This window comes from Panthera onca, chromosome D2 (assembly GCF_046562875.1).
Source record: "Panthera onca isolate mPanOnc1 chromosome D2, mPanOnc1 haplotype 2, whole genome shotgun sequence".
Lineage (NCBI taxonomy): Eukaryota > Metazoa > Chordata > Mammalia > Carnivora > Felidae > Panthera > Panthera onca.
The window spans coordinates 53,769,006-53,788,193 of NC_138349.1; the positions used below are offsets into that span (position 1 = coordinate 53,769,006).

A 19,188-nucleotide genomic window follows, 5' to 3' on the forward strand; every position below is an offset into this window, starting at 1 on the left:
TCGTAGTTGACAAGTTTGAGCCCCGCATGGGGCTCTGTGCTGACAGCTCAGAGCCTGGAGCCTGCTTCAGATTCTGTCTCCCTCTCTCTCTGCCCCTGCCCTGCTCATGCTCTGTCTCTCTCTGTCTCAAAAATAAATAAACATTAAAAAAAAATTAGGTAAAATTAGCGATGGCAAATACAGAGTGGCAGACTATCATTCATCCTCCTTCATCCATGGCAGATATTACTGATTAATCAAAACATTGTTTCTTTCTGAGCCCAGATAAGGGTGTAGAATCTTTCTCAATACAGTACTCTGAAACAACTCCACCGATTGTTTAGAATTTAGGCATATTAAAGTCTATTTAATATGATGATTTGTAAGATCCTTTCATTCATAAAAATCTGTGAACTAAAGCTAAAAGCCACATCTTCTGATTTCTTTTTGTTGTTGTAATTATTTTACAAAGCTTCATTTTTTCCTAAGAAGCAATATTGTTAAATTGACTTTTTTAGTTGAATATATATATAATCAATTAATTTGAGCATGTGTTATCTGACTACTGCCTTTACTATTCATTAACACCGTTGGTATGCATTATTTCAGTGATTGTGGTATTATTAAACCCATTTTGAAGATAAATGTAGATCCAAAATATCTATGTAACTGGCCAAGTCAAATAGTTAAGGAGCATAGCTAGTTCCTAAAGCCAGGTCTTTGAAAAACTAAGTCAGAGCTCCATACCTTCTGCTACATTGCTCTATAGCACCAACAGCTCTCCGGTTTTATTCCTTTAGACTGATGATGAAAGTCAGCTTTCATTTCATGGTGTGGCTTATGTGAATATGGTCCCATTGCTGTATCCAGGTGTGAAGAGGATTCGGGGAGCTTTTCATGTTTACCCTTACCTAGACAGTACAGTCTATGAAAAGGTAAGAAAAAATTGTACAGAAGGTATTATCCTAATTTATCCTTTATGTATGTGTTTACTTACATCTTTAGCATACATATCTTTGCACTTGAAGTTTGGAACCGTTGGTATACTGGGATGGTAAATATAGCACCTTGCAGTCATTCTGTCATTGAACCTTAAAAACTTTAGGATAATGAGGAGCACCCCGGTGGCTCAGTCGGTTGGGCATGCAATTTCGGCTTAGGTCATGGTCTCAAAATTTGTGGGTTTGAGCCCCACATCATTTTCTCTCTCAAAAATAAATAAAACATTAAAAAAATTTAGGATAATGAAAAGCCAAAAACTGGAAACAACCTAAACCTCCATGAACAGGTGAACAGAAAAACAAATTTTGTGGTATATCTATATAACGAAATCCTACTCAGTGATAAAAAGGAATGAACTATTGATATGTGCAGCATGGATGAATCTCAAATGCATTATGTTAAATGAGAGAAGCCTGATAAACGAAAGTACATAATGTATGATTTCATCTAAATAGAATTCTAAGAAAATAGTCTGTGGTGACCTAAAGCTGACCAGTGGTTGCTTAGGAACAGGAATAGAGAGAGGGATGGATTACAAAAGAATGTGAAGAAAGTGTTAGGGATGATGGAAATGCTGGTTATCTTGATTGTGGTGATAGTTTCACATGTGTATACATATGTCATGTCAAAAGTAATCAAATTGTATACTTTAAATATGTAGTTTGTCATATTTCAATTTTACTCAATACAGTCAGATACATAATCTTTAAAATAATGAAAGAAGTCTATTGTTTTAAGTATACAAAACTTAGGGGCGCCTGGGTGGCGCAGTCGGTTAAGCGTCCGACTTCAGCCAGGTCACGATCTCACGGTCCGTGAGTTCGAGCCCCGCGTCAGGCTCTGGGCTGATGGCTCAGAGCCTGGAGCCTGTTTCCGATTCTGTGTCTCCCTCTCTCTCTGTCCCTCCCCCGTTCATGCTCTGTCTCTCTCTGTCCCAAAAAATAAAATAAACGTTGAAAAAAAAAAAAAAAAAAAAAAGTATACAAAACTTAAATCCATGAGCTGATTAGTGATTTTTAGGTGTTAAAATGTTAAAATCATCTATCTTTTTATCTATCTATATGTCTACATATAAATATAGAATATATATATGTGTATTTTTCCCCAAACAAAAAATCAGTTTTACCATATTTTTTCCTAGGAGAAATTGAGTCTTTGTAAAACACAACAAAAATAATAACAAAAAGGTATTACTATTTCATTATTATTAGGACAGCTATTTTTCAATAATGGAGTCATGAAAGACCTATCATCTATTTGCAAACCAACTGAGTAGTAAACTCTTTCTATATATTATTTATTTTTGAGAGAGAGAGAGAGAGAGAGTCAGAGCATGAGGGGGGAGGGGCAGAGAGACAGGGAGACACAGAACCCGAAGCAGTCTCCAGGCTCTGAGCTGTCAGCACAGAGCCCGACACAGGGCTTGAACCCACAAACCGTGAGATTATGACCTGAGCCGAAGTCTGACGCTTAACCGACTGAGCCACCAGGCGCCCCAGAAATCCTTTGACTCAGAAATCACACTTATAAGGATGTATCTGAAGGAAATAATTTAATAGAATCAAAAACTCCATGTTCACCCTTCAGTTTTAGTTTCTAGAACTTTCTCACGTTCTGTAATACAATTTTTAACATTAGAATAGATTTGGCAATATTGAATGGTTTGCCTTCCTTTCTGAAAGTGTGTGAAGCATTACAAAGAAAAAGATGTGCAAGGACTATGAGTACAAATAAAAATCTATATGTAGTGTTTCCAATTATTGCAATTACTGTAAAGAGTGTTAAAAATGTTTTGTAGAATACAAAGAGGGGAAACATCATAAGATTTCAGTTTGTCATCTGTCTACAAATACTATAAATCTTAACTGTTAGTGACAGAAATGTCCATCTGTTTTACTTACACTATTTGTTTTTCTTTGAAAACATGGCGTATGCAAAAGTATCTGGGTTAAGTTTGGCAGAGTGGAAAAGCAAATGAAATTAGAAAAAGAGCTAGCAGTGATGAATGTTGCAGTGTGTAAATTAAAATTCCTAATGACATAAAAAAACCCAACTCCGTATTCAGAAAAACTTTTTGGGATCTAGGATAGCAAAAATTAAAAATAATTTTTGTGTTCTTAAAAAATTTTTTTAGCATTTATTTATTTTTGAGAGACAGAGAGAGATGGAGTGCAAGCAGCGGAGAGGCAGAGACACAGAGAGACAGAATCCCAAGCAGACTCGGGGCTCTGAGCTGTCAGCACAGAGCCCCACGTGGGGCTCGAACCCACCAACCCTGAGATTTTGACCCAAGCTGAAGTCGGACACTCAACCAATTGAGCCACCCAGGCACCCCTAAAAATAAGTTTAAGGGGCGCCTGGGTTGATCAGTCGGTTGAGCCTCTGACTTCAGCTCAGGTCATGATCTCGCGGTCCATGGGTTTGAGTCCCCCATCGGGCTCTGTGCTGACAGTTCAGAACCTGGAGCCTGCTTCGGATTCTGTGTCTCCCTCTCTCTCTGCTCTTCCTCTGCTCAAGCTCTCTCTCTGTCTCTCAAAAATGAATAAACATTAAAAAAAATTAAAAAATAAGTTTAAAATGTCTATAATAGAGAAAAGCTTAGAAAATGATTGTAAATAAAAACGATTCAATATGCATCTATTAAAAAAGATAATTGTTAATGCTGTGTAAATAGTTAAATGGAAAAAAAGAATGCCAAAATGTTACATATAGCATAGATAAAAATAAGTTGCAAATGAGTTTATTAACATTGTTAAATGTGAAAAATATAAAAGTAGAAGTGGCTATTAATTAAAAAATATGAATTCAGGAAAGACTTTCCTAGGCTTGAGAGCAATGAAAGATATAAAAGATTTAGATTAACGAAAAATGAATAGCTTCTATGTATAGGAGAAACCATCATAAACAAAATTACAATGTAACTGAAAAACGGGAGAATATTTGAATATATGTAGGAAAGATGGTTACTATTCCTAAAATATAAAGCACTTTATCAAATTGATAAGAAAAACACACTAATTTTGTTTTAAAGGGCAAAGTACATGAAACAGTACTAGACAAAAAAAGAAATGCCAATGGTCAATAAATAAAAGAAGAAGAAACATTTGGCCTTACTTAGAATCAAAGAACTGCAAATTAAAATAATAGTAAAATACAATTTTACCTGTAGAATTAGTCAATTCTTTAAAACATGGTAATGCCCATTGTTGGGAAAGGTGTGATAAAGCAACTCTCATTCACTGCTAGAAGTGTAAATTAGTACAAACCATGAAAAAATTTTTGTCAGTACATATTAAGAAGCTTAGAATACTTATATTTTTTCCTGTAGCATTCCTACTTCCAGGAATCTATTTTAAAGGAATAAGTAGAATTGTATCCAAATTTTACTAAATGAAGATATATCTGAGGGAAGTAGTATATTATAATTGAAAGGTTATAGGCCTTGATGTCAGTCAGCCTCTAGTTTCAATTCCGGAATTAACCAGCTGGGTAACTTCAGGCAAGTGACTCAGTTTCTCTCAACTTTAATTAATTAATTGATTTATTATAAATAAATTTATTATAAATGAAGACAGTGCTTTTTTCCTAGAATTGTTTTACATATTAAATGAGATAAAATATGTAAGGTACTAGAAGTGTAGTACTAGGGGTGTAGTAGGGGTGATTGGAGACTATTGTATATACATTAAAAATTACCTTATGAAAAATTTTAAAACATGAAAGGATACATGTGATAATCTTTTAAATGAAAAATCAGGATATAAAACTACATTCAATATGACCACAACTTTTAAAAAATATATAATCATAATTAAATATATATATGTATATGTGTATATATATACATATAATATTGGAGAGGAAATCTTTCTGGCTATGTCTGAGTGAGAAGGTTGTCAAATATTCTCCCCACCACCACCAAAAGCAGCTGTAATTGGACAAATTGACAAAAAAACCTTTCAGCACTCTGGAAATTGACCAAAGGCATCAACAAACTGAGAAGCATTAATGCATGAAAAACTATGGAGTTTGAGGCTTTCTTGGTTAGGGCTGCTTCTAAAACTTCCCTAAGTTGTTCCCTACTCCACTTCTTTAGCTTAACCAGTGCAGTGATTATCCTAGGGCAGGATAGGCTGTGAGGACCAGCAACTTTGCTGCCATAGAAGAAGACTCACACAATTTGGAGCAGTGGATGAAAGACCTATGCCCAGCAATGCTGTTGGTTGAAATTTGTGGAGAGCAACCAACATAACTGAAATGAGAGTCCCAGGAAAGAGAGTAAGGGGCAGAAAAGATACACGGCAAAATAATGTCTAGAAATGTCTCATGTTTGATGAAACCATTAATCTACATATCCAAGAAGTTCAGAGAATCTCAGGTTGGATAAGCATACAGGCATCTACAACATAGACATTAGAGTTTACTGCTGAAAGACAAAGAGAAAATCACGAATTCAACAGGAGAAAAACAACTCATTGCTTATAGTTGCAATGTATTTAACAGCTGATTTTTCTTCTGAAACAATGGATCCAGAAGGCAGTAGAATAACATATTCAAAGTGCTCAATGAAAAAGCTAGCAATCAAAAAGGAAGGTAAAATAAAGACATCCAAAGATAAACAAATATTGAAAGAATTTGTTGCTAACAAATTTGTCTTGTAAGAAACACTAAAGGAAGTTCTTCTGCTTGAAAGGATATGGCATTGATTGCTGACTTGAATCCACAGGAAGAAACAAGGAGCACTAGAAATGGCTAAATTTAAGTTAATATAAAAGATTTCAGAAATACAGTATGTATTTTTTTTAATTTTTACTCTTAATTTCTTTGAAAGACATTATATAAAGCATTAATTATATTGTTGGGTTATAACATGTATAGATTTAATTTGTATGATAATAGTAACATAAAGGAGGGAGGATAGAATGGAACTACAGTGTACTAAAATTTCTACATTATACCAGAATTAAGTTAATATCAGTGTGATATACACTGTGATTAGTTAGGATGGCTAAGAGAATTTGTGTGTGTGTGTGTGTGTGTGTGTGTGTGTGTGTGTGTGTGTGTGTACATATACATATTTAGCATAATAGAAGGCATTTAAAGGAGGAACAGAGGAACAAAAAAGACAGAAGATATATAGAAAACAAATAGTAAAATGGCAGACATAAATGTAAATATTTCAACAATAACTTTATATGTAAGTAGTGTTAAATACCCCAATGAAAGGACAGAGATTATAAGACCACATTTTAAAAAAAAAATCAAGATTCAGGGGGCCTGGGTGGCTCAGTTGGTTGAGCATCCAACTTTGGCTCATGTCATGATCTTGTGGTTCATGGGTTTGAGCCCCACATCGGGCTGTGTGCTGACAGCTTGGAGGCTGGAACCTGCTTCGGATTCTGTGTCTCCCTCTCTCTCTGCCCCTCCCCCACTCACACTCTGTCTCTCTCTCAAAAATGAATAATGAATGAATTAAAAAAAATTTTTTTTAATCAAGATTCAATAATATGCTATTTAAAAACAGACACACTTAGATTCAGATACATGGAGATTGTAGCAAATGGTTGGAAAAGATATGCTATGCAAATAGAAAACATAACAGAGCTGAGTGGCTATATTTATATCAGACAAAATAGACTTCAAGACAGGAAGTATTACTAACAACATAGAGTGGCATGTCATAATGATTAAAGGGTCAATTAATCAGAAAGAATTTACAAAGTATTGTGTAAAATAAATATATAAATTATAAATGTATACACACCTAACAATAGAAACTCATAATACTTAAAGCAAAAACTAACAGAATTGAAAGAGAGATAATCTGACATTTAGAAATTTCAATATTTCAATCTTAATACTTGGTAGAAAAACTACATAGAAAATCTATATTAAACATTAACTTAGCGTACAACCCACAAAATCATTGTTTAAAATGTTTATTTATTTTTGAGAGAGAGAGAGAGAGGCTCTCACAAGCGAGGGAGGGACAGAGAGAGAGGGGAACAGGGGATCTGAAGTGGGCTCTGTGCTGACAGCAGCAAGCCCAATACGGGGCTTGAACTAATGAACCATGAGATCAGCACCTAAGCCGAAGTTGTACACTCAACAGACTGAGCCACGCAAGTGCTCCCCTCAACAAGATCATTTTTAAGAACCTACCCAAGAGAACTGAAAACCTGCATTTACACAAAGACATGTATATGAATATTTATAGCACATCAGTGAAACTATCACCACAATCAAGATAAGGCAAATATCCATTTCCTGCCCCCCCAGACTTTCTTGTGTCTGTTCTTATCCTCTCATACCTCTGACCAGTCTTCCCCTCTTTGTTTTTTAGTCTGGCTTCTTTCACTCAGCATAAATTCTATTTAGACTTCAACCATGTTGTTTAATTTAAAAAATGTTATGATTCTGGGGGACCTGGGTGGCTCAGTCGGTTAAGCATCTGACTTCAGCTCAGGTCATGATCTCATGGTTCGTGAGTTTGAGCTCCGCGTGGGGCTCTGTGCTGACAACTCAGAGCCTAGAGCCTGCTTCAAAATCTGTGTGTCCCACTGTCTCTCTCTGCCCCTCTCCCGCTCACGCTCTGTCTCCCTCTCTCTCTCTCAAAAATAAATAAATATAAAAAAATTATTAAAAAAAGTTATGATTCTTCTTCATTTATCTATAGTTTGATTTTCCCATACAAAATTTTTAGTTTGAATTTTAAACTTGCCCTATTTTTCCAATTATAGTTGATAGGCAAGTAGTAATTAGATATTTCTTATGCAGAAATAAATTCTACCTGTTACAGATCAGGAATCCTAAATTCTCTCTGGTCCTGCAAGAGAGCAGACACTGACACAGAAATGAAAATGAGAGAGGCTAATGTCTGGGAGGAGACAAGAGCCCTAAACAGGGATTTCGTCTCCATATTTATTGAGCTATCAAGATTTTACATACGTGGTGAGTGTGCAGAAGGAAACAGATAGGAATCATTAACTCATATGTGTAAGAAGCAAAGGGTCTGGGAGGAAAGTAGCATTTAAAGCTGTGGTCAAAGCACAGTAATATATTGGTGCCAGATGGTAAGTAGTTTCCTGTAGGTGATACAACGAATTAGCGGTCTTCTTTAAAGTTTCAGATTGATGGAGCATGCAATTTTAAAGATAACAAATTACTAGTTAGCTAGTCTAGCTAGCTAACCTTGGGGGCTTTCACCCTGCAGCAGCTCTGGGCCCTAAGCCTTTTTAACCCATTTGTGTAAATGTGAGGAATTCTTGAACCTATTTCCCCTATCTACCATTTAAAGTTAATCTGAAATTATGTATCAAAAATTAAAAGTTTTCTAGGAACAAGAGTTAAGAAACACCAAAACCAAGCGATGTTGAACAATCTCATTGTAATAATTTAAATAATAGGATAGATAGCTAATTTTCTATGAGGGCTTTACCTGTTCAACAAGTATGGTGATTCAGTGAAGTTTTTCTTTTCCCTATTTCCCTCTGATTCTACAATGTTGAAATTATCTAGAAAACTAAATGTTGTTAAAGAATAATGTGAGTTTCTTTCAAATTTGTCTCATTCGCCTGTGATTCACTGCATTTTTTTTTTGTTTCTTTTCAGACCAAATGTTTATTTAGCTTGTTCCGGGATACTGGCCATCATTTGATTCAGAATAATAAAATAGGAGGAATTAATTCTCCATTGTCTAAACTAGTTGTTTCAAAGAACCTGAAAGAAGATAAAGCAGTCAAAGAAAAGGATATAGAAGGAAGGCCTAGGCCTGGGGATATGGTAGGTTGTTGAGAAGGTGATGATTTTGCTAGCTTTGTTACATTTCACAGGCTTGTACTGATTATAGGGTGAATTGCATCAATTTAGTTTGCCTTTTGTTGCAACTTAATGATCATTGTTCCTGCCATTGGGAAGACCATGTAAGAATTCAGTTTTTGAGGCGTGTTCATTTTCTTTCAGCAAGCACCTAGTATAAAATCTCAGAGCTCAGATACTCCTTTGGAAGTTGAACCCTCTCTAAGCCACAATCCAGAAGGACAGGTAACTATGCATAAAGAGTTGGAAAATTAAGTTTAAATTCATCAGTTTTTTACTGAGCAAGATAGTATGGTATTGTGAAAAGTTCTCATTATCTCAATTACCATCCCATATTTGCCATGACTAGTTTATAACTTTGGGTAAATTTCTTTGTCTTGTTGAGACTCTCTAAAATGAGCAGGTAGTACCAAATTAACCTTAGGTCCTTTCTAACATTAAAAAATTATGTGTTTTTGTAATTCTACTGTATTATATATTAGAAATCATGCAGAGATGCATCATCTGTAGCATTTACTCCTCTGCCCTCAAGACACTCAACAGTCTGGTGGGTGAAACAGATTGGTACATAACTAACCATAACACAGAATTTTGATGAATATTATAATAGAGGTACAAATAAAAGTGCTGTTTGGGCTCACATAATACAGATGAATCGCTCCTAAGATAAAGCAGTCTCAGAAGGCTTCATGGAAGAGCTGGCATTTGAGCTAAGTAGTGAAAGATGAAGAGAATAGTTTGCCGGATGAAGATGAGAGGGTAGGCATTTCAGGGCAAGGGAACAGCCCGAGTCAGGACACAAAGAAGGTAGCAGAATTTAGAGTGAATCAGTTAATTTTGTGTATGGAATACAGATGAAAAGAAAGGAGAATTTCTAGATAGAGGTGAAAAAGGAGAGAGAGGCCGTGTTGAGTTGTAGAAAGACTGAAAGATTTGCTAACAAGTTTGGACTTCATTATGTAGCTGATAAGGAACTCTTGAGCTTCATCTTGGAGACTCCTATTAATGGTTTTTAAGTCATGTAGAAATAAGACCTCCTATGTATTTCAGGGTAGAACTCTTGCAAGGAAGTGAAACCGAGAAAATGAAGTTGGGGTAGGGGCTTCAAATATTGGTTTATAGGTTTTTCTAATTGTACAGGTGAGTGTGTGATGATAGTTTGATTTAGGGAAGAGATTGTAGTAAGGAAAATCAGAAACTTGAAGAGGCAAGATTTGGAATTGGGGAGCTTTAAGGGTGCTGAGGAAGAAAAGCTAAAGATAACGCAGGTTTCAAGCCTCACTTTCGAGAAGGATTACAAAATCATAAGTCAAAGAGAGATCAATATAAGGGAAATGATAAATTTTGGACATGCTGTATTTAGGGTGCTGGAAAAAAATTTGGATAGAAATGTCCATCAAACTGCAGTTGGTAGATGGTGATGTGGATTCTGTGAATGGGAATGTCAGAATATTTCTGATTGGAAATACTTGGACTTGGAAGATTTGGTGGCAGAAAGAATAGCATTCACTTAAAACAGTTACAAGAAAAGTATTGAACAAGTTAAACAGTGCTTCAGCTGAGGTAGAAGTTTCCAATAATAAAATTGAAAATCCTTTTATGCAAGAGATAACCACTGTAACTATTTTTCTTTCCAGTTATTTTTCTATATTAAGAATATTTTGACAGTCAAGATCATACTATATACGTATAGTTGTATATGCAATTTTCTTATATTGTATATGTTATCCTATGTTACTAAAATTTGTTCATAAATATCTGTTTTTAATGGAAAGAATAAATGAGAGAAAAATATCTTTACAGCAATATGTAGAAGCAGGCACATACATTGTGTTGGAGATTCAGCTGGACAAAGCCTTGGTTCCAAAGCGAATGCCAGAGGAGCTAGCCAGAAGGTGTGTAGCAATGGTTCTTATATTTATATATTTTTTTTTGCAAAAACATTTTAGATATAAATAAAAGGAATTCAGATTGTCTCCATAAATATAATTTCCCTAGACTAAGCAGCAGACAGTTTTCTGGTTTTTTAGCCCAGATTAAGTTTCTTTTGTTATAGTTGTCTTCTTATTACAAAAGCAGTATATGCTCAGCATAAAAAAAAAAAAAAAATCAAGGGATACCTGGGTGGTTCAGCTGGTTAAGCGCCCGATTCTTAATTTTGGCTTAGGTCATGATCTCATGGTTTGTGAGTTCAAGCCCCAAATCAGGCTCTGTGCTGACAGTGTGGAGCCTGCTTGGGATTCTCTCTTCCCCTCTTTCTCTGCCCCTCCCCAACTCTCTCTCAAAAATAAATACATCAACTTAAAAAAAAGTCAAGATTTTGAGAAAATTGAGATCAGCAAGCATATAAAAATACTCAGATTTCTACTCACCCAGTGATAACCACTTAAAAAAGCTTTTTAAAATGTTTATTTATTTATTTTGAGAGAGAGACAGAGAGAAAGAGAGAGAGAGAATCCCAAGCAGGCTCTGCATTGTCAGCTCAAAGCCTAATGCAGGGCTCGATCCCATAAGCCATGAGATCATGACCTGAGCCAAAATCGAGAGTCAGATGCTTAACCAATTGAGCCATCCAGGTGCCCCAGTGATAACCACTTTTAAAAAATTGGTATTTATCCTTCTGGAGTTAAAATTCCTAAAATACACACATACACACCCATGTCACATATAAATAAGTGCAATTTTTAAAAAACTTTTTTTATATTGTACCATAGTGCTTTGATTGTGTTTCTAAGAAGTTGTCCATTTCATCTAGGTTGTCCAGTTTGTTGATGTACAACTGTTCATGGTATTCTCTTATAATTCTTTTTACCTCTATAAAAATGGGGAGTACTGTCCCCATATTTATTTCTGATTTTAGTAATTTGAATCTTCATTCTTTTTTCTTAGTGGTTACCTTGGAAATAATAATTACCATCTTTTTTTTTTTTAAGTTTGTTTATTTATTTGAGAGAAAGAGCAGTGCAGGGGCAGTGAGAGAGGGAGAGAGAGAATCCCAAGCACTAACAGTGCAGAGACCTATGCAGGGCTTGAACTCATGACATCATGACTTGAGGAGAAACCCAGAGTTGGATGCTTAGTTGACTAAGCCACCTAGGTGCCCCTATAATGACCATCTTAAACCTTTAACAATCTAATTGGAATAATACCAACTAAGCTTCAATACTATTTACCCTGCTCCTCTATATCTCCATCTTTCCCTTTTTATATTATTATTGTCACAGATTATATTTTTATACATTGTGTGCCTATTAGCAAATATTTCTAATTACAATTTATGCATTTGCCTTCTACAAACAAGTAAAGAGGGGGTTATTTTTATTTAAAAAATTTTTTTTTACTGTTTGTTTATGTTTGAGAGAGAGAAACAGAGGGTGAGCAGGAGAGGGATACAGAAAGAAGGAGACACAGAATCTGAAGCAGGTTCCAGTCTCCAAGCTGTCAGTACAGAGCCCGATGTGGGGCTCGAACCCACGAACCGTGAGATCATGACCTGAACCACCCAGGCTCCCCAAACAAGTAAAGAGGAGTTTAAAACCAGAAGTACAATAATACTGGCTTTCATGTTTACCTTTACCAGTGTTCCTTATTTCTTCAGTTACCTTACAGTTACTGACTAGTTGTTCTTTCATTTCAGCCTGAAGGGCTCCCTGTAGCATTCTTTTTTTTTTTTTTTTAAGTGTATTTATTTTTGAGAAAGAGAGAGAGGGGGACAGAGGAACTGAAGTGGGCCCCATGCTGATAGCACTGAGCCCGATGCAGGGCTTGAACTCATGCTTTGAGATCATGACCTGAGCCGAAGTCGAATGCTCAACTGACTGAGCCACTGAGGCACCCCTCTCTTTAGCATTTCTTATGAATTAGGTCTTACTAATAGACTCTTAGTTTTTTTAAATATAATTTATTGTCAAATTGGCTTACATACAACACCCTGTGCTCATCCCAACAAGTGCCCTCCTCAATGCCCATCACCCATTTTCCCCTCTCCCCACCCCTCCATCCACCCTCAGTTTGTTCTCTGTATTTAAGATAGACTCTTAGTTTTTGTTTATTTTGTTAATTTCTTCTTCATTCTTGAAGGATGATTTGCTGTATATAGAATTTTTGGCAGGCATTCTTTTTTCTTTCAAAACTTTAAATATGTTACTCTAGTACCTCTGGCCTCCATGGCTTGTGTTATTCTTTTTGACATTATTGAAATTATCTGTTTATCTTTTGTGACAAGTCACTCCTCTCATTGCTTTTTGAGTTTTTCTCTTGTCTCTGGCTTCTGACAATTTGACTACAATTTATCTTAATGTAGATCTCTTCAAGATTATTCTGCTTGGAAGTTGTTATGCTTCTTGGATATATAGATTCATGTCTTTCTCCATATTTTGGGAGTTTGGGGCCATTATTTCTTCATAATTCTTTCTGCCCCTTTCTCTCTCTCTTCTCCTGGGATTCTCATAGGGTATATGTTGGTCACACACATTGTGTATGTTGATGGTGTACCACAGATTTTAGGCTCTCTTTACTTTTTTTTATTTGTTTTTCTTTCTGTTCCTCAGATTGTGTAATTCCAATTATCCTCTCTTCAAATTTGCTCATTCTTTCTTCTGCCTGACCAAATCTGTTGAACCTTCTAGTAATTTATCCTTTCTGTTATTGTACTTTTCAACTACAGACTTTCTGTTTGGTTCTTTTAAAAATTTCTGTCTCTTTACTGATATTCTATTTCCTTTCTGTTTATACATCATTTTCCTGATTTCTCTTTCCTTGTTTGTGGTTTCCTTTAGCTCTTGAGCATGAGTAAATTGCTTTATTTCACACTTTTTGTAGCAAGTCTGATGTGTGGACTTCTTCAGGAACAGTTTCTATAGATTTATTTTTTTCCTTTGAAAGAGGCACACTTTTATGTTTTTTGTACATTTTGTGATTTTTTGTTGTTGAAAACTGGACATTTGGATATTATACAAACTTTGGAAATCCGATTTTCCCCTTCCCCAGGGTTTGCTGTTCTTAATTGTTGTGAAGTTGTAGATTGTGTTTAGCCAGTGTGGGTTGGTTTATTTTGTTTGTTTGTTTTTTCAGCCAATGTTTTGATTGAGATTTCCTTAAATGCCAAGATCTTAAGATAATCAAACAAATAAAAATAAAACAAAAAATATTTGTTTTGTCTGCAAATGATTCCATGCTGGAGCATTCTTTTAACACTTAACAAGGCTGTTTACATTTCTGCCTCAACCTTCACTTCCTGCTTGCACTGGGCCTATAGGTCAGTCAGTGGTGGAAGCTTGGGGTCTTCTCTGGTCTTTTCTGAGCATGTATCCTATCCTAGGATGTGTGCAACTTTCATGTTTAACGTAATGCTGTCAAGGTTCATCCATACTGTAACATGTATCAGTACTTCATTTCTTTGTTATTAAATTAGATTTCACTGTATGGATGTACCACATTTTTTCCCATTCTTTAGTCGATGGACATTTGGACAATTCTTAATACAACATTCGATAATGATTGTGTTAAAATGGAGGTCAACTGATGTAACTCCTCTGCTCAGAAACCACCAGTGACTCCCTGGCACACTCTGAGTAAAAGTCAAAGTCCTTGCAATGGCCTACAACTGCTTACATATTCTGTCTGTACTTTGCTCTCACTTTTTCAGTCCAGCCATACTTGCTTCCTGCTATTCCTCACACATGCCAAGCACATTGTTGCAGCAAAGCCTTTACACTTTCTGTTCTCTTTGCCTGTACTTTTCTTATCCCAGATATCTACACAACTTGCTTCCTCACTTCCCTGAGGTCTTTCCTCAAATGTTAGCATCTCAGTAAAGTGTCTTGATGAAATGTGCTTCCCTACTTCACCACCCTAGCTCCCAACGTAGTCTATTTGCCTTCCTGCATTGTTTTTCTTCACAGCACATATCACTAACATATTTATCTTAATTATTGTCTTTCTTTCCCTGCTAGAATTCAAGCTCCATGAGGGCAAGAATTTTTATGTACTTTGTTTTATGCTCTATCCCCAGCATCTAGAAAAATGACTGATGGATAATAGGCAGTCAGTATATATTTTGAATGAGTGAATAGATAACGTTGTCTCTGGAGAGGAAATTGGATGGCTGGAAGACAAGGTTGTCAACAAGGCTAATAACAAGGAGACAATTTAGTATATGTTGTTTCATGCCTCTTAAGTTCTGAATCATGAATGTATTACCTATTAAAATAAATAAAATTAAAATTAGAAATCAAGAGCAGAGATATACAATTACATATGACCTATTAAAGAAAAATTGAATTTGTGAATTTGATTATAAACTTTAAGGCAGTACGATATACTTCAGCAGGAATCTGAAGCTACAAGGAGGAAGAACTAGAACTTAATTTCCTCTAGTTTTTGTAAGGTCTCCTGAAAATGGAAGGTAGAAAGTTTAGCATAAGTAGGTTGACAGTGACAAAATATACTTTCTTACTCACCACAAAGTCTGGTATCATTATTGTAATTGAATGCAGTCATAAATTATGACCAAGAGTACACTTTTTATCCTCGATGGACAGGAAAGAAAAGTTTTCACTTGCCTTGTACCATTTGGATTTCCAAAACTTAATGCTATCAGAGACTCTTCTGAGTGCACCTAAAATCATAACACCCATATCTTTCCAACTCCTGAGTCGAACAGTCTCTTGAGTGCAATAGCAGTTTTAAAAAATGTGTGAGAGTAAAGCCAGGGCTCAAATTAGCCAAAAAAAGTACAACTTAGTTAGTTTCTGAGTAGCTGCTTCCTGGCTTCTTCCCTATCTAGTTCACAGCCATATACTGTTCTATGGTTCACATCTAGGCTTTTATATGAGACAAATGCACAGTGCTCAAGTGTGATGTGGGAACAGACCTTAGATCTCCCTCGTATAGGCTCTTTGGAGGTATGAATAAGAGAACATAAATCTGCGGATAATTGTTTATTTTTTGTTGTTGTTTTTTTTTCCTGGTACAGGGTCAAGGATATGATTCCGCCAAGGCCGCCTCTTACCCGTCGGACAGGAGGGGCTCAAAAGGCAAGTGCCAAAGCTAAGGTGAAACTATAATAACATGTTGAGTATACCCATTTGAAAATAAGGCATGGACTCTTCAGTATGTTTTCCAGAAGGTGTGAGAAATTTTAGCTGCATATATTTCCCTTCCTGGTTTTGTTTGTGACCAGTGGCAGACAGTGAATAGTGTATAGTGTTTAGTCTTTGGCTGGTCTCTGAGCTGAAAAGGGCAATTTGTACCTAAAGCAGTATTGAATGTAAAACCCAATCCAGTTTCAGACTTCCATTACACATCTTGATCTCTCTGAGGCCTCTTTCCAGACATTTTGTATTTTTCTAGGCAGTGAGTGACTACCACATGCAGATCAAAAATATTTCTAGAGCCATTCTGGATGAGTATCACCGGATGTTTGGAAAACAGGTGGCCAAACTAGGGAGTGATATGGATAGTGAAACCCTAGAGGAACAGAAGTGCCAGCTCAACTATGAACTTAACTGCTCAGGAAAATACTTTGCTTTCAAAGAACAACTCAAGGTAAATATTCATTTAATTATTCCATGGATTTTTATGAAGCATCTTCTCTACATTCTTAATTATAGTTGTCCAGCTATGCTTCCACATTCTTGCTGGCAATGTGCCTTATGATAGAATGCCACAAACTCTACTTGTGCAAAGCCTTGGAATGGTTCAGTATCCATTCCAAGTGTGAGTTTTTAAGAAACTAAGTCTTTACTTGAGGGGGCCAAGTTTTGAGACAGGTTTCATGTTGCAGGGATGAAACTCTGTACATGTTACTGATTCCATGACTACTCTGTCTCCCATTGCCAACCTTTCCATAGTCCACACAATCACTAAGATTTGAGAAATATTTACTTAATAATAATTTCCCAAATAATAATGGCTAACATTTATTGTTTGCTTACACCAGACAAATTTTTAAATGCTTCAAATTTTACTAATTTAATCCTCACAACAACCCTATGAGGTAGATATTCCTCATTTTACAGATGGAGAAATGCAATATTAATTGGTTAAGTAATTTCCTTAAGATCACAGAGATAGTAAAGGTTAAAGATGGGGCTTAAATTTAGGCAATCTTGCTCCAGAACTCATATTCTTAACTGCTACACTGGATTGCCTCTCTGAGCACATTTACTGTGTGTCCTGTCCTGTACTAAACAGATAAAAAGAAAGCACATGGAAGTAATAAAGTGAAAAACACTGATGCTGATGGAGGCAAAACACTCTTCTCAGTAGATGGCATGATTACAACTTAGTTTAATTCCTGGTTCTGCCATTACTAGCTGGATTGTGACTTTATCTCTTTGAGCTTCAATTTCTTTGCCTAACAATAAGGGATAATACTAATATTATCACATGGGTTCATTATGAGAATTAAATAATATAATGCATGGAAACTGCTTAGTACAAAACCTGACAATAACATTAACTTAAGGGGAATAAAAGCTGTCATGGCTATAGCAATATGTTATTTGTACAGCATTTTAAGTTTCACCACCTACCTGTTATCTTTCTTTGGCTTCTCAATCATCTTCTGAAGTAAGATAATAATACCAGAAACGCACATCCATATAACAAATGAGGAAAATGAGGTACTAACTGTAATTTTTAAGGTTGTACAGTGGCAGGATTAGAACCAGAATTCCATTCTCTAGACTGTCAAATCAGGCCTTTTTCTCTTGTATCATGTGGCCATGATGAGAGATGTAATACATAAACCTAATGCTGAGGTCTTCTTTAGCTTTATAACTCTCTTCACATGATATGAGTTCTGCATTGACTATATTAGTGATGACGTTAAGAAAAGAAGTCATACAGAGTATGTCGAAAATCAGAGGAAAATCAGAGAGCTGACACTCTTATCAGTCACCAAGGGAGAAACCAATCATCTTCTGAAGTTCTGATGAGCCTTAGACCAGATGCTCAAGGGAGGCCTGTGTTGTCAGCATGGTACTGGACTCTGTTATCAAATAGGTGATCTATACCTCTTACAGCATGCTGTAGTAAAGATTGTGAGAGAGAAGTATTTGAAGACAACATCATTTGAAAGCCAGGAGGAACTTCAGACATTTATTAGTGAGCTCTATGTGTTCTTGGTGGATCAGATGCATGTGGCCTTAAACCAGGTAGGTGATCAATAACTGAGAGCCCTTCCTTTTCTCTTTAAGGCATCAAAGTCTCTGAATGATTCCCTCCTTCCTTGATTCCTTTCTTCCTTAATTCAGCAAACAGAAATGTGATCGATTAAAACAATAAATAAAATCGGCTAATGCAAATTGTAAAACAAAAATCATCATTTTATTTATTCTGTGAATGTGTGTAATTCTCAGTTTGTTCTCTGATATTGGCAATCAAAACCAAGAAACATTATGAGATTTCAGATATTGGACCTATATGACAATGATGCTTCACACATGCCTTTTCATTGGCCGGGTAGCCTGTTCTTCTCCCATTTGTCTGTTTTTTTTTTTTTTTAAGTTTATTTATTTATTTTGTGGGGAGGATGGGCAGAGAGAGGGAGAGAGAGAATTCCATGCAGGCTCCACGCTCAGCAGGGAGTCTAACACAGGACTTGATCCCACAACCATGCAATCATGACCTGAACCAAAATCAAGAGTTGACCATTTAACTGACTGAGCCACCCAGGTGCCCCCCTCCTCCCATTTATCTGTTTATATCTGTATTTGCACAGCTTGCATATTGCCTTCATTTGCTCATTTTTAAATGTATACAGTTGTGGTTTATTTGAAAACTATGACAAAAACCAAAGTCTTTTTGTCCTGTTGGTAGTCACTAAGCAGGTATGCTTCCTCAAACCCTCTATTCTATTTGTTCTTTCCTTCACTTGATTTTCTTCTCTGTCACCATCATTTTTTCTTTCAACTTGTCTAGCCTTTCTGGAAGAGGAGGGTGAGGAATGTCCAGTATCCTAGCTAGCATTAAGAGAACAATCCTGCCTTGGGCACAGATGACTTGGATGAATTGCTTTGAAAATTGAACATTAGGTGGTAATTACTGTTGCCTTATGCCTCCAAGGAATCCCTGTCTAGTAGACGAGAGAGACATAAAATACAAATAAATGTAGCAGAGTGAGGTCAATGCTGTGAAGGGGTGTGTCCATGGTAAAGCAGGTTAGGAGATGCCTAAATAAAAAGTAATCAACTTTGCCCTGAGACCTGTCAGGAAAGGATTCACAGAATAGCTGTGGCTTGAGCTTGAAGGATAAAAAATTCTCAAAGTGGAGGATTCAGAGTATTTGAGTCATAGGTAACATCACAAAAGCTTGGAAGCTTGGAAGCATATGGGATACACAGAAACTGCATATAGTTCGGGAACGGATGCTAAACTGGTTAA

General features: G+C 36.1%; 1 protein-coding gene across 6 annotated transcripts in view; it reads left to right on the plus strand.

Moving 5' to 3' along the window:
* CFAP70 (cilia and flagella associated protein 70) overlaps positions 1–19,188 on the plus strand; it is a 102,807-nt gene that overhangs the window by 38,464 nt on the left and 45,155 nt on the right. For 5 of the 6 annotated variants that reach the window (XM_078434403.2, XM_078434405.2, XM_078434407.2 and 2 more), the window contains 7 exons: positions 780–914; positions 8,593–8,763; positions 8,944–9,024; positions 10,603–10,694; positions 15,776–15,840; positions 16,157–16,347; positions 17,829–17,960. In XM_078434403.2, coding sequence (XP_078290529.2) covers positions 780–914; positions 8,593–8,763; positions 8,944–9,024; positions 10,603–10,694; positions 15,776–15,840; positions 16,157–16,347; positions 17,829–17,960 — 867 coding nt within the window. The remainder of the gene's footprint in view (positions 1–779; positions 915–8,592; positions 8,764–8,943; positions 9,025–10,602; positions 10,695–15,775; positions 15,841–16,156; positions 16,348–17,828; positions 17,961–19,188) is intronic. The other variant, XM_078434406.2, reaches the window with a different exon arrangement.